At 41.6% G+C, this 16,357-nt stretch overlaps 1 protein-coding gene across 1 annotated transcript; it reads left to right on the top strand.

Moving 5' to 3' along the window:
- The first annotated feature begins 825 nt into the window (after nucleotides 1-825).
- Nucleotides 826-6,509, top strand: LOC135545556 (proheparin-binding EGF-like growth factor). Its single transcript, XM_064973232.1, has 6 exons — nucleotides 826-1,086; nucleotides 1,889-2,143; nucleotides 2,947-3,142; nucleotides 3,319-3,477; nucleotides 4,574-4,662; nucleotides 4,882-6,509. Exons 1-5 carry the CDS (start codon nucleotides 1,044-1,046, stop codon nucleotides 4,644-4,646), a joined length of 726 nt encoding a protein of 241 aa, XP_064829304.1. The 5' UTR covers nucleotides 826-1,043; the 3' UTR covers nucleotides 4,647-4,662; nucleotides 4,882-6,509.
- Nucleotides 6,510-16,357: the final 9,848 nt, after the last annotated feature.

Below are 16,357 nucleotides of genomic sequence, written 5' to 3'. Positions count from 1 at the left end.
TTTTTTTCATTGCAACAATAATACCAATATTACGAATGAATACAGGGACATTCATGTCTATAAAATGATTTAAAAAAATAAAAATAAGCTACGTATTGGGTACAACAGCTAATGTTTACGAGGTTATAGATGTGTAGCCATTTCACACCACTAGATGTCACTATTGATATTGTCCCGTGTCCTTCAGGTGTGTCTCCATTGCGTGTGAAGGCCTATGATGAAACAGCTGAAGTCACAGACCGAGAAGTCCATTTAGATCAGTGGCTTTTGGTTGACATCATGTTATTATTTAAACCAGTTTCAAACATGTTTAGCTGTTTTCCCAGCTTTAGATTAAGTCTTGTCCTGACTAAGTAGATATTTCAATAGATACTCTTCATTGAACATGGATTTTAGTCCAGGACCAGGCTTATTAAACTGTGCCTGTTAAACGGAACCGAAATGTCATAATTTGCATGCGTTTTCTATTAATGTAGTCACAGGTCTGATGATAATCTTTCGTAAGTGCTTTATTCACTTTCATTCAAATGATACAGAAAGAGACACAATATGATCAGCAATATAATGTTAAGCAATGCACCTTTTATTTTCTTTTTCTAAGTAAAATGCCTAAAGAGTCAACAAATTAGACACATGATCATTTAGCCTACATTAGTGTGTTGTAACTGTATAACCCATGTATATGGTTTCAACCACTGTAAGTATTAACCACTATAATAAGGTGTATAGTATATAAACATGTTGTAATATGTATGTGACTGTAGTCTACTGTATAGGCGTGGTCGAGGCAGTCTATATAAATCGTGACTCCTCTAGTCTGGCGCTCCTTCCACTCTTCCCCAATAGGCAAAGGCTGTGTTTGAGTGCGCAACGGCGACCCGATACGCGCCCGGCATCTTGAATAAGAAAGTCGCACTGAGAACCGACGGAATAGACAGGAACGTTTCAGGAGAACAAATATTGACTACGTGTACAAGAGAAAGGAAAACGACATACAGTGCTTTTTACAGAATTACAGTTGGTGGTGATTGAAGTTTGAAGACATGAGGATTCTACAAGTTGCGCTCCTGCTCGTTCATGCCTTTGGTTAGTGTCAAATTACACTTGTATATATCAGGTCAGATTATATAGTTCCTTTTAGGTAGCGTTTATACTTTAACATTGAATAAGCTGTTGGTGGTAATAGTTTATCCTAGACTTTATTCCTCCTAAATGGTATATTTCTTATTCATAAGAGACATGTCTTGGAGTTACACTTGTTGACTGTAAAAGTGTGAACTTCTCAAGCATGACCTTCTGAGCAAGTCTCCTAAACTTTTAAAAGAAGAGTCAACGATTTTCATAAGGTGTAGGCCAGCCTATGCTATTCAAGAACGAAGTGTGGTCATCTTTCTATTTTAAAACATGCTTTATGTAACTGGATATACTTATTTTTAACTCATATTCTTGTACATTAGCTAACTGTCTGTCTATGCAACATTTTGTGTACCATAGCCAAGCAGGATTATAGTCTCCCCTGTACAGAATACTGTACATGCATGATGTTTTTGGGTGCCTCACAGTTCTTGGAGCTGAAATTCAACTATCCAGTTTTATAGGCTCACCTGAAGGGGCCATGGGGCCTCATGCAGGGCTCTCAGTCTAGAGACATGTTTCAACTTGCCCACTCAAACCCTCCATTTTCCTGGCACCTGAATGAATTGCTGTGTTGGAAAGAAAAGCCTGTGTTTCCAGTGAGCCAAAACGGGTTGAAATGACTTATTTTCACCCAGTGTTGCTCCCTGGGTGAACTCTTCACAGTGTCAGTCGGAATCTACATCTCTGAACTACAGATATGTGAATGGTGTAGCATCAATAATTGAATCTTGTGATTCCTTGTGTTTTCCAGTGGTCTCGAGGTTGGCGAGTGGAGCTGTGGTGGACAGGTATGAGAATGAGAGGTCGCAGCACACAGCAGTTATAAACCTGTTGGAAGTCCTGAGCGACAGAAGGATGGAGGGAGGGATGGAGAAGAGTAAGCACAGAGTGGAGGGTCCAGTGTTGGAGGAGGATGGAAGCGAGGAAGAGGAAGAGGAGTACTATGATTACTACCATGAAGACGACGAAGATGCATCAGGGGACTATGGGGTGGAATTACCTCGAGGTATTTAATAACGTGCTGTGATTTATGTTTGTTTATTGCTCTGTTGAAAATCACAATCCTATAGTTTATAGGTTCTGGAATCCTCACTGACACATGTATTAGAATACCCATTATAAACATGATTTATGCACTATCATTCATTGGATTAACTGGTAGATTGTCAGTTCCATTTGAACAACTGTTCCTATGCAACCAATAGTTACATTTACTTTATGGACCAGGTAGCCTAGTGGTTAGAGTCTGCACCTATCATACTACTATGGCTGACCCTGTAAAACAACACCTATCATACTACTATGGCTGACCCTGTAAAACAACACCTATCATACTACTATGGCTGACCCTGTAAAACAACACCTATCATACTACTATGGCTGACCCTGTAAAACAACACCTATCATACTACTATGGCTGACCCTGTAAAACAACACCTATCATACTACTATGGCTGACCCTGTAAAACAACACCTATCATTCACTGTAAAACAACACGTTTCACTGACACAACACCTATCATACTACTATGGCTGACCCTGTAAAACAACACGTTTCACTGCACCTATCATACTACTATGGCTGACCCTGTAAAACAACACGTTTCACTGCACCTATCATACTACTATGGCTGACCTTGTAAAACAACACATTTCACTGCACCTATCATACTACTATGGCTGACCCTGTAAAACAACACGTTTCACTGCACCTATCTGGTGTACAATAACACCTGTATTCTATGAGATGTGTTGGGTCCATGCATTCAGTTGATTAACATTTATTGTCTGTGCTCTTTTCTTTTTTAGTTGCATTGTCGACTAAACCTAAAGACCCATCGGCCATCTTGGAAGCTGAGAGGAGTGAAGGGAAGAGGAGGAGAGGTGGAAAGGGGAGGAAGAAGGGAAAAGGAAAAAAGAGGAACCCTTGTCTGAAGAAGTATAAGAACTTCTGTATCCATGGCAGCTGTCATTACCTGAGGAACATCAAAGCTCCATCATGCATGTAAGAAATACCTCTCTTATCGCTCTTTCTCTCTCAATCTCTCTCTTTCTCTAACTCGCTCTGTCACTCTCTATCTCTCCAGAATAACAATATGCCTGCTGTACTGTATGATGCATGAATCACATCTCACTCCTGTCCCTCTCCTTCTCTCTCTCTCTTTCGATCTCCTTGTGCAGATGTCGTCCCAGTTACTCTGGGGAGCGGTGTCACCTGTTCACGCTGGCTTCAGAGGGGAGGGACGTGGGAGGATACAGCAGGACCACAGCTCTGGCTGTGGTGGCAGTGGTGTTGTCTTCTCTCTGTCTAACCATCATAGGCCTGCTGCTGGTGCTCAGGTCAGTAGAATCAGAGTAGCTGTATAACACAGGGGATGTATAGAACCAGGGCAGCTGTATAACACAGGGGATGTATAGAACCAGGGCAGCTGTATAACACAGGGGATGTATAGAACCAGGGCAGCTGTATAACACAGGGGATGTATAGAACCAGAGCAGCTGTATAACACAGGGGATGTATAGAACCAGAGCAGCTGTATAACACAGGGGATGTATAGAACCAGAGCAGCTGTATAACACAGGGGATGTATAGAAACAGAGCAGCTGTATAGCACAGGGGATGTATAGAACCAGAGCAGCTGTATAACACAGGGGATGTATAGAACCAGAGTAGCTGTATAACACAGGGGATGTATAGAACCAGAGCAGCTGTATAACACAGGGGATGTATAGAACCAGAGCAGCTGTATAACACAGGGGATGTATAGAACCAGAACAGCTGTATAACACAACACACTGCATTATGCAGCAGCTGAAGATAGACAAAGTCTATATTGACACTGTATTTTGGAAATGGGGCAACAGGAAATGAATAGTAAACAACCTAATTGATTGTAGGGGAAAGGGAGTTGAGGCTATAACAAACATATGACAGTATAGTTCAACATGGTCATAGTTCAACATTGTCATGGATCAACATGGTCATGGATCAACATGGTCATGGATCAACATGGTCATGGATCAACAATGGTCATAGTTCAACATGGTCATAGTTCAACATGGTCATGGATCAACATGGTCATGGTTCAACATGGTCATGGATCAACATGGTCATAGTTCAATATGGTCATGGATCAACATGGTCATAGTTCAACATGGTCATAGTTCAACATGGTCATAGTTCAACATGGTCATGGATCATCATGGTCATGGATTAACATGGCCATGGTTCAACATGGTCATGGATCAACATGGTCATGGATCAACATGGTCATGGTTCAACATGGTCATGGTTCAACATGGTCATAGTTCAACATGGTCATAGTTCAATATGGTCAAAGTTTAGCGTTATTGTTCCCACCACAGGTGTTTTTGTTGTTGTTTCAAAACAGTTCCAGGATCCACAGGTCTTAACTCTGTTGTTGTTTTTCTACAGGTTTCACAAGCGAGGAGCGTACGATGTAGAGAATGAGGAGAAGGTGAAACTGGGGTCAGCACCCAACCACTGAAGAGTTGGAGAGAAGGGTGAGTTACCAAGGAAACCCAGGGGAAAACAAAAATCCTCTATTTTCAAGTCCTGAAATGAAATGTTATTTCCTCTCCTAACATTACTGTACATTACAGTATGAATGTGAAACAGAGGCTGGATTTAGATTGATGAAAGATGAGTTTTGGTTTTGTTTTCATACGGTCTGAGTGTTGAAGGAAACTTGATTGCTCATTGTTTCTCCCTCTATATTTCAGGACAGGATAGGGAAATTCTACCTCAAAATAGAAAAGAAGAAGTGTAAAAAAAAGCCAAGAGTGAACCCAGAGAGACTTGGAAGGTATGGAAGAGAAGGGGGACTGGATGGGCGTGACCTGTACATATAGCCCCATGCCTTCTCACTGATGGACAGATGTGATTGGGTAGCTCAGGATTCTGAGGTAGTCCCTGCCACCTATCAGGAGAGAGCCTGCCTAAAACTGGAACTCTGATTGGCTGGGAGAAAAGACTGAAGTGGTGATGAGCATATGGAAGCTGAGAGGAAAAGGAGGAATGTTTCTGGGCCCGTATCCACAAAGCATCTCAGAGAAGGAGCCTTCAGATCATAATGAATAAGATTATATGAACAGACCTTAGATCAGCACTCCTTCTCTGAGATGCTTTGTGGAAACGTCCCTGGACTCAGTGCTGCTTCTTGTTAAAAGACTACCAGGAATCTCAAACTGAAAGGACAACATCTTCTCTTCATCTGCCAGAAACAGAGAGAACCCTGGTCTTTCTTCAACAGGAGTGTTGTTTTTACCAATCAACATTTGTATTTTCCTGCACATGTTTGTTCGTTGTCATTTTCTAGTGTACTGTAAAACTTTTATTTATACCATATACTTCTCTTTTAATGTATTTATTGATGTGTTGATGTTGCTGTATTTATGCAGATATTTAACTGCTTCGTCCACCCAAGATGCACTGCCAGTTTGTAAAGATTATCTATAAGGTCATCATTGTGTTTTTATATTTAAATGTTAAAGCATATTTATTGATAAGAATTGAAGATAAAGTATTTAAAAAATGTACAGTAATTTTGGAGAAATAGACATTTCAAAGTAAGAGTCCTCTTGGTCTCATAGGGATACCTGATTGCTGACTTTGATATATCGGCACTCTGGTTACAGGCTGCTGAGAACACACACCACTGTGCTTGGTTGGTTGATTGACTTATTAATTGATTGATTAAACAGCTCTGTGGTGTATTCCACCAATGGACCACTGACAGGTCTCTCTTTCTGTACCATTATGACGTGGTTGCATTGTGTTTAACTCTGTGAAGAAGACATGCAAAACATCCAGATATCAAAGTGAATTTAATAGAACCTACTCTAGAATCCCAAAATATAGAATATAGGAAATATGTAAAATGAATGTTTAAAATCTAGAATCCAGTTGATATTTTTCTGTATTACACAATCAGGATGTGGAATAGAGCCAAGGTAAACTCCCTGTCGAGTCCAGCCACTGTAGTGAATGTTGGCACATAGAAACACACACAAATGGTGAAGTTTTTATTGTCTTTGAGAAACGAGTTGGACATTAATCTCCAAAAATGTTATCTCCAATTTCAATTATTTATTTATGTTACCATGCCAGTTAGTTGTGTTGTTGTTTTGTTTTAACATGATGGGTGTGGTTAGGGATATACTCAGTGATTTACTGTATGGTAATATACACTGAGATCCATGCTAAGATCATGATAAAATGTGAATTCATTTTAAAAACAAATAACCCTCCTCAAGAAAAACATACTTGAAACAACCTGCAGTTTTGAAGTGATTTCTAGTCAAAAAGTGTTCATTTTTTTCTCTGAAAATAAAGTATTTTTTTCTCAGAATTCACAAAGTTATTGTATTTATTATACTTTGTCTGTGTCACTAAGGCTACATTTACACAGGCAGCCCAATTCTGATATGTTTTCCATTAATTGGTCCTTTGACCAATCAGATCAGATCTTTACCAATAATTGGGCAAAAGATCAGAATTGGACTGCCTGTGTAAACACAGCTTATAGCTCATATCCATCCATATCAGCTGCTATCTATACACTGATGAGTGATTTCAACTCCGAATCATGACGCAAGAACACTGATCTGTTGTCAGTTTAGGGTCCGTTGTTTTGGATTGGAAGAAGGTCATCTTACTCAAGATCTGTGGTGTTTAAGACAAAGTTGTTTTTTTACCTCAAGCTACTCCTCCTACCTGTTATTATACTGTAGATGACTAATATTTCTATACTAATGTCCTAGGCTTCACCTTGATAGTTAAGGTCACCATTTATATAGCTATCTGGTATTTATATAGCTAACTTCCTGTATGAGTGTGTCAGCGTGGCCTCATAAAGAGAGACCAGGTCTGGGACGACAACACTACTGTGTCCTTTAGGTCTTTCAGTAACTGGCTGTAATTATAGAAAGGATAATATTTGTCTTCCCCTCCCCTCACCCTCCCTTTCACCCCTCCCCTCCCCCCCCACCCTTCAGCTACTCCTTTCAACCAGAGCACCTGTATCCTGGCCAAGGGGCACCTTCAGGATGTATAGCCAGCCCTTGCAAGCATTCTGAAGAGTTCCCACTTAAGTAATTTCTTAAGTAACTTAAGTTTCATTTAAGAGCATTTTCTCTTTCCATGAATCATCTCCACATGTGTTTATGCCAATGACAGAAGAGCTGGCAAAATCACAAGCAGACCTGGCTAACCAGCTGGAAAGCTACCCGGCTAGAAAGCTACCCACCTACAGTAATCTAGTATATCCACAGTTGTTCTCCCTTCAATCTACAGTAATCTAGTATATCCACAGTTGTTCTCCCTTCGATCTACAGTAATCTAGTATATCCACAGCTGTTCTCCTTTCAATCTACAGTAATCTAGTATATCCACAGCTGTTCTCCTTTCGATCTACAGTAATCTAGTATATCCACAGCTGTTCTCCTTTCGATCTACAATAATCTAGTATATCCACAGCTGTTCTCCTTTCGATCTACAATAATCTAGTATATCCACAGCTGTTCTCCTTTGATCTACAGTAATCAGTATATCCACAGCTGTTCTCCTTTCAATCTACAGTAATCTAGTATATCCACAGCTGTTCTCCTTTCGATCTACAGTAATTTAGTATATCCACAGCTGTTCTCCTTTCGATCTACAATAATCTAGTATATCCACAGCTGTTCTCCTTTCAATCTACAGTAATCAGTATATCCACAGCTGTTCTCCTTTGATCTACAGTAATCTAGTGTATTATCGGCTTTTCTCCTTTGATCTACAGTAATCTAGTGTAGTGTTTTCCTTTGATTAGTAAACTAGTGTGTTCTCGGCTTTCTCCTTTGATCTACAGTAATCTAGTGTATTCTCGGCTGTTCTCCTTTGATCTACAGTAATCTAGTGTATTATGTTTTCCTTTGATCTACAGTAAACTAGTGTGTTCTCGGCTGTTCTCCTTTGATCTACAGTAATCTAGTTCTCCTTTGATCTACAGTAATCTAGTGTATTCTCGGCTGTTCTCCTTTGATCTACAGTAATCTAGTGTATTATCGGCTGTTCTCCTTTGATCTACAGTAATCTAGTGTGTTCTCGGCTGTTCTCCTTTGATCTACAGTAATCTAGTGTGTTCTCGGCTGTTCTCCTTTGATCTACAGTAATCTAGTGTGTTCTCGGCTGTTCTCCTTTGATCTACAGTAATCTAGTGTGTTCTCGGCTGTTCTCCTTTGATCTACAGTAATCTAGTGTGTTCTCGGCTGTTCTCCTTTGATCTACAGTAATATGAAGCTATAAGACTATGTAGTTATGATGACAGGACCCCATCAGGTGCTCTGACAGATCATCAATCAGACGATATATTACTAAGTGGCTGGTTAAAGTGGGTGGGTGGGTGTGTGGACATGAACCTGCTGCACTCTAGCCAGGAACAGGAAGCCTTTGGGGGAGCAGATGAAGTTGGGACACCTGATCTGAGAGTACACCGCATCATTCCACTACACCACCACAGCATTAGTCACACAGCCAACAGATGGCACGCTCAGAGACGCTGCCTACTAATGTAACATATGAGCAACTCTACTACACACACACACACACACACACACACACACACACACACACACACACACACACACACACACACACACACACACACACACACACACACACACACACACACACACACACACATGCAACTATACTATAACACTTAATCCTTCCACCACTGAGCACCCCTGAATAGCAACGCCCCACAGAGGTGATGTAGAGCTCACACCAGCCCCTTACAGTAAATACCCTGTGGCTAACCAACAATGCTGTGCTGCTGTGTAACATAACATCGCCTGGCATAATGGTCTGGTTTAGTCTATGGATTCATAGCCAGACTCAACCAACTGTTACTCAGACAGTGAAATCACCTCCTGTCCGGATGCTGCTGCTGGTGTGTGTATATGTGTGTGTGTTAGTTTTACAAGACTGTATCTGTGAGTGCATGCGTGCGTGTGTGTGTGTGTGTGTGTGTGTGTGTGTGTGTGTGTGTGTGTGTGTGTGTGTGTGTGTGTGTGTGTGTGTGTGTGTGTGTGTGCGTGCGTGCGTGTGTGTGTGTGTGGGCGACCTGCTTCCCCCAGCCATGGGCCTGGCTGTTTGATGTGGGGTCTTTGTTGGTTTAGGGACCCCCTCTGGAATGCAGTGAGGGTGAGAGGGTTGGAGAGATGAGAGGGGTGGTGGTAAATGGTTAAATGGGTCCCCTAACAGTCAATTGTTGATGGATCTGAAATTGCTGACTCAAAAGTCAAATTAAAACAGTCTTGTCTCGGTGAAGTTATTTGTTAGTACTCTTCACACAGTAAAATGTCTAAAGATTCCCATTGTCTTTTTCTTCTGATTCTTTTGGCAGAGATTTTGGTGACAGGGAGGGAGAACTGGTTGAAGCCAGAAATTCAGCTGCAACATGCAGGGCGTGTCTTAAGACTGTTCTGCTTAAACCAAATGTTGAGCAATAGGGAGAGTGCTGTGCCCCGTTTGGAATCGATGCAGACTAAGAAGGACGCAGTACCATATAGCCGAGGCTGTAACATCTGCTATCGTTTTTAAACTGTAAATGGCTTTGACAGATTTTTGTCAAACTATTGCTGAGTTGTACAGTGATTATTCAGTGTGTGTGTGTGTGTGTGTGTGTGCGTGCGTGTGTGTGTGTGTGCGTGCGTGCGTGTGTGTGTGTTATCATGTACAGTAGTGGAGCCTCCCATAAGCCTGTCCTCACAGAAATAGTTGAGTGTAGTCATGGTCACATAGTTAGCTGCTATTCCAGGGTCTGACAGACAGGCAGGCAGGACAGACACACACTCACAGAGAGAGAGACAGAACTAGAGAGAATATTCTACAGCTCCTCTATGTCTCAGAACACTGATGAGTGAACGTCATGACGTAATACATGGGTTGTCTAGTCCTGAACTAATCATGTTTATCCACCTCCAGCTGAATCAGGTACCTTAGTATGGTGACACACAAACAGGCTACAGCACCTGATGTTCCTCGTTTACGAGGGTTCTGAGACGGTTCCTCTCAGATAAATTCTAGGAGAATCTAGACACATTTACAGGTGACAATCCTGTATCCTAACAATACCGTTCTGTCGTGCCAACATGCTTATCCCATGCTTCTATGTGTACCATTAGAAGTGACTGAACAATTTCAATGCTCAGGGATTTTTCTCTCTCTTGAAAGAACAGTAAACTGACGAGGTGTATGATAGGGTGGACCCTGTGGTAGACATTCCCATCCTCCCAGTCCTATGTCATCTTGGTCAGTCTTAGCCACAGTCACAGTGCTGTTGAAATTACTAACTTACCAAACAAGCAAGTGTGGTTGATTAATCGGGTTCAGGAAATTCTTGTGTGTGTGTGTGAGTGTGTTTGTGTGTGTGTGTGTGTGTTTCAAGTTGGGTAGAAAATAGCAATTAAGAGCACAGGATACAATGCAATAATAATAATAACAATGATAATAATAATATAGATAATAATAGAAAATAGAATACAACCTTTAAGTAAGAATAAAACCACACATGATTTTTTTTTAACCTTTATTTAGCAAGGCAAGTCAGTTAAGAACAAATTCTTATTTTCAATGATGGCCTAGGAACAGTGGATTAACTGCCTGTTCAGGAGCAGAATGACAGATTTGTACCTTGTTGGCTCAGGGATTTGATCTTGCAACCTTTTGGTTACTAGGCCAACACTCTAACCACTAGGCTACCCTGAAGCCCCAATCTGTAACGATCTGAAATGATGAGAGTTAAAGAAACATGAGAATACAAATATATACAGGTCAGTACCTTATTCAATGTCCAGGGGTACTGGAGTGGCTGTATATACAGGTCAGTACCTTATTCAATGTGCAGGGGTACTGGAGTGGTTGTAAATACAGGTCAGTGCCAGTACCTAATTCAATGTGCAGGGATACTGGAGTGGTTGTATATACAGGTCAGCACCTTATTCAATGTGCAGGGGTACTGGAGTGGTTGTATATACAGGTCAGTGCCAGTACCTAATTCAATGTCCAGGGATACTGGAGTGGTTGTATATACAGGTCAGCACCTTATTCAATGTGCAGGGATACTGGAGTGGTTGTATATACAGGTCAGTGCCAGTACCTTATTCAATGTGCAGGGGTACTGGAGTGGTTGTATATACAGGTCAGTACCTTATTCAATGGGCAGGGATACTGGAGTGGTTGTATATACAGGTCAGTACCTTATTCAATGTGTAGGGGTACTGGAGTGGTTGTATATACAGGTCAGTACCTTATTCAATGTGCAGGGGTACTGGAGTGGTTGTATATACAGGTCAGTGCCAGTACCTTATTCAATGTGCAGGGGTACTGGAGTGGTTGTATATACAGGTCAGTACCTTATTCAATGGGCAGGGGTACTGGAGTGGTTGTATATACAGGTCAGTGCCAGTACCTTATTCAATGTGCAGGGGTACTGGAGTGGTTGTATATACAGGTCAGTACCTTATTCAATGTCCAGGGGTACTGGAGTGGTTGTATATACAGGTCAGTACCTAATTCAATGTGCAGGGATACTGGAGTGGTTGTATATACAGGTCAGCACCTTATTCAATGTCCAGGGGTACTGGAGTGGTTGTATATACAGGTCAGTACCTTATTCAATGTGCAGGGGTACTGGAGTGGTTGTATATACAGGTCAGTGCCAGTACCTTATTCAATGTGCAGGGATACTGGAGTGGTTGTATATACAGGTCAGTGCCAGTACCTTATTCAATGTGTAGGGGTACTGGAGTGGTTGTATATACAGGTCAGTACCTTATTCAATGTGCAGGGATACTGGAGTGGTTGTATATACAGGTCAGTACCTTATTCAATGTGCAGGGATACTGGAGTGGTTGTATATACAGGTCAGTGCCAGTACCTTATTCAATGTCCAGGGGTACTGGAGTGGTTGTATATACAGGTCAGTACCTTATTCAATGTCCAGGGGTACTGGAGTGGTTGTATGTATAGGTCAGTACCTTATTCAATGTGCAGGGATACTGGAGTGGTTGTATGTATAGGTCAGTACCTTATTCAATGTCCAGGGGTACTGGAGTGGTTGTATATACAGGTCAGTGCCTTATTCAATGTCCAGGGGTACTGGAGTGGTTGTATATACAGGTCAGTACCTTATTCAATGTGCAGGGATACTGGAGTGGTTGTATGTACAGGTCAGCACCTTATTCAATGTGCAGGGGTACTGGAGTGGTTGTATATACAGGTCAGTGTCCGTACCTTATTCAATGTCCAGGGGTACTGGAGTGGTTGTATATACAGGTCAGTACCTTATTCAATGTCCAGGGGTACTGGAGTGGTTGTATATACAGGTCAGTACCTTATTCAATGTCCAGGGGTACTGGAGTGGTTGTATATACAGGTCAGTGTCAGTACCTTATTCAATGTCCAGGGGTACTGGAGTGGTTGTATATACAGGTCAGTACCTTATTCAATGTGCAGGGATACTGGAGTGGTTGTATATACAGGTCAGTACCTTATTCAATGTGCAGGGATACTGGAGTGGTTGTATATACAGGTCAGTACCTTATTCAATGTGCAGGGGTACTGGAGTGGTTGTATATACAGGTCAGTACCTTATTCAATGTCCAATGAAAAGTGACTGGTAGCTGGAATAGATACAGGTAAACAGTTCTTGATTCAGGAATAGATACAGGTAAACAGGGTGAAAAGTGACTGGTTGAATATATACAGGTAAACAGGGTGAAACCTTGATTCAATGTCCAGGAATAGATACAGGTAAACAGGGCTGAAAAGTACCTTATTGACTGGTAGCAGGAATAGATACAGGTAAACAGGGCTGAAAAGTATTCAATGTCCAGGGGTACTGGAGTGGTTGTAGGAATATACAGGTCAGTACCTTATTCAATGTCCAGGAATAGATACTGGAGTGGTTGTATATACAGGTCAGTGCCTTATTCAATGTAAACAGGGGGTGACTGGTAGCAGGAATAGATACAGGTAAACACCTTAAAAGTGACTGGTGCAGGGATACTAAACAGAGTGGTTGTATATACAGGTAAACAGGGCTGAAAAGTGACTGGTAGCAGGAATAGATCAATGTAAACAGGGGGTGACTGGAGTGGAATATATACAGGTAAACAGGGTACCTGATTCAATGCAGGGATACAGGTGGTTGAAAATGACTGGTCAGGAATAGATACAGGTTTTATATACAGGCCTTATTAACAGGGCTGAAAAGTGACTGGTAGCAGGAATAGATACAGGTAAACAGGGGAAAAGTGACTGAGTGGCAGGAATATATACAGGTCAGGGCTTATTCAATGTGCAGGGATACTGGAGTAAACAGGGCTGAAAAGTGACTACAGGCAGGAATTATTCAATGTAAACAGGCTGAAAAGTGACTGGTAGCAGTTGAATATATACAGGTAAACAGGGCTGAAAAGTGACTGTAGCAGGGATACTGGTAAACAGTGGCTGAAAAGTGACTGGTAGCAGGAATAGATTCAGGTAAACAGGGCTGAAAAGTGACTGGTTGCAGGAATAGATACAGGTAAACAGGGCTGAAAATTGAATGTCCAGGGATACAGGTAAACAGGGCTGAAAAGTGACTGGTCAGGAATTATTCAATGTAAACAGGGCTGAAAAGTGACTGGTAGCAGGAATAGATACAGGTAAACAGGGCTGAAAAGTGACTGGTAGCAGGAATAGATACAGGTAAACAGGGCTGAAAAGTGACTGGTAGCAGGAATAGATACAGGTAAACAGGGCTGAAAAGTGACTGGTAGCAGGAATAGATACAGGTAAACAGGGCTGAAAAGTGACTGGTAGCAGGAATAGATACAGGTAAACAGGTAAACAGTTCTGAAAAGTGACTGGTAGCAGGAATAGATACAGGTAAACAGAGCTGAAAAGTGACTGGTAGCAGGAATAGATACAGGTAAACAGAGCTGAAAAGTGACTGGTAGCAGGAATAGATACAGGTAAACAGGGCTGAAAAGTGACTGGTAGCAGGAATAGATACAGGTAAACAGGGCTGAAAAGTGACTGGTAGCAGGAATAGATACAGTGCCTTCAGAAAGTATTCACAGCCTTGACACTTTTTGTTGTGTTACAGCCTGAATTCAAAATGGATTGAATTGAGATTTTGCATTACTGATGTACACACAATACCCCAAAGTAGAATGATTTTACACATGTTTACAAATTAATAAGAAATGTAAAGCTGAAATGTACTGAATGTACTTAAGTATTCAAACCTTTTGTTCTGGCAAGCCTAAATACGTTCAGGAGTAAGTCACATAAGTTGTATGGACTCACTCTGTGCGCAATAATGGTGTTTAACAGGATTTTTAAACGACTACCCCATCTCTGTACCCCACACATACAATTATTTGTAAGCTCCCTCAGTCGAGCAGTGAATTTTAAGTTCAGATTCAACCAAAAAGACCAGGGGGGCTTTCCAATGCCTCGAAAAGAAGGCCATCTATTGGTAGATGGGTATAAGAAACAAACAGACATTGACTATCCCTTTGAGCTCATACACTCTATCATTACAAAGATACCGGCGCCCTTTCCTAACTTAGTTGGCGGAGAGGAAGGAAACTGCTCAGGAATTTTGCTATGAGGCCAATGAAGATTAAAACAGTTACAAAGTTTAATGGCTGTGATAGGCAATAGCTGAGGATGTATCAACAACATTGTAGTTACTCCACAATACTAACATCAATTACAGAATGAAAAGAACGAAGTCTTCGAGAATAAAAATGTTACAAAACATGCATCATGTTTGCAAAAAGGCAATGAAGTAATGCTGCAAAAGGTTTTTGTCCTGAGTACAAATCATTATGTTTGGAGCAAATCCAACACAACACATCCCTGAGTACCACTCTTCATATTTTCAAGCATTGTGGTGGCTGCATCATGTTATGGGTATGCTTGTCATCGTCAAGTAATATGAAGTTGTTTTTTATTTATAAAAAGAAATGGAATAGAGCTACGCACAGGCAAAACCCTAGAGGAAAGCTTGGTTCAGTCTGCTTTCCAACAGACACTGGGAGACAAGTTCACCTTTCAGCAGGACAATAACCCTAAACACAAGGCCAAATATACACTGGAGTCGATTACCAAGAAGACGGTGAATGATCCTGAGTGACCTAGCCACAGTTTTGACTTAAATTGGCTTGAAAGTCTATGGCAAGACTTAAAAATGGTTGTGTGGCAATGATCAACAACCAACCTGACAGAGATTAAAGAATTTTGAAAAATGATAGGCAAATGTTGCACAATCCAGGTGTGGAAAGCTCTTAGAGATTTACCCAGAAAGACTCAAATCTGTAATCGCTGCGAAAGGAGATTCTAACATGTATTGACTCAGGGGTGTGAATACTTATCTAATAAAGATATATTACACAGGAGGTTGGTGGCATCTTAATTGCGAGGGAATGGCTTGTGGTAATGGCTGGAGAGGAATGGTATCAAATACAGTACAAAGTGCAAAGTTATGGACGGAGCTAGAAAGTTGGCTGTCAGAAATATTACAATGTAAACTTACCTTTAATATGTCTGCATATTTCAAGACATGGCATAAGGGGTTGTAGTGAGATACCCAATGGACTGAACTATTCTCTTCTCATCTTGAAAAACGTATACTAAAAACATGGAAATCTATCAAGTTTCAGGTAAGACCTAAGTGCCAACTGTGTAGAAGTAACAATGTTTATTGTAACAAGGGCAGGCAAACGACAGGTAGGGGCAGGCAGGGGTTAGGGTAGGGGCAAAGGTACAGGATGGCAGGTAGGCTCAGGGTCAGGCAGAGTGGTCAGGCAGGAGGGCTCAGAGCCAGGACAGGCAGGTGTCAAAACCAGGAGGGCGAGAAAAGAGAGACGAAAAAGCAGGAGCTTAGACAAAACGCTGGTAAGCTTGAACAAACAAGATGAACTGGCACAGAGTCAGAAAACACAGGTATAAATACCCAGGGGATAAGTGGAGAAGATGGGCAACTCCTAGAGTGGGTGGAGACAAGGACAGGTGAAACAGATTAGGGCTTGACTCTAACACCCATGGGAATGGAGAGGGTTTGAGTGGGGATGCCCAGCTCGGACGCCAGGGTAACATCCATGAGACTCACATCGGCCCCCGAGTCGATGAGTACCTGAAGAGACTTGGACTGGTTGC

Source organism: Oncorhynchus masou, chromosome 9, assembly GCF_036934945.1.
Source record: "Oncorhynchus masou masou isolate Uvic2021 chromosome 9, UVic_Omas_1.1, whole genome shotgun sequence".
In the NCBI taxonomy this organism is placed as follows: Eukaryota; Metazoa; Chordata; class Actinopteri; order Salmoniformes; family Salmonidae; genus Oncorhynchus; species Oncorhynchus masou.
The sequence above is the reverse complement of the archived record's forward strand: the minus strand, read 5'-3'. Positions and strand labels throughout refer to the sequence as shown.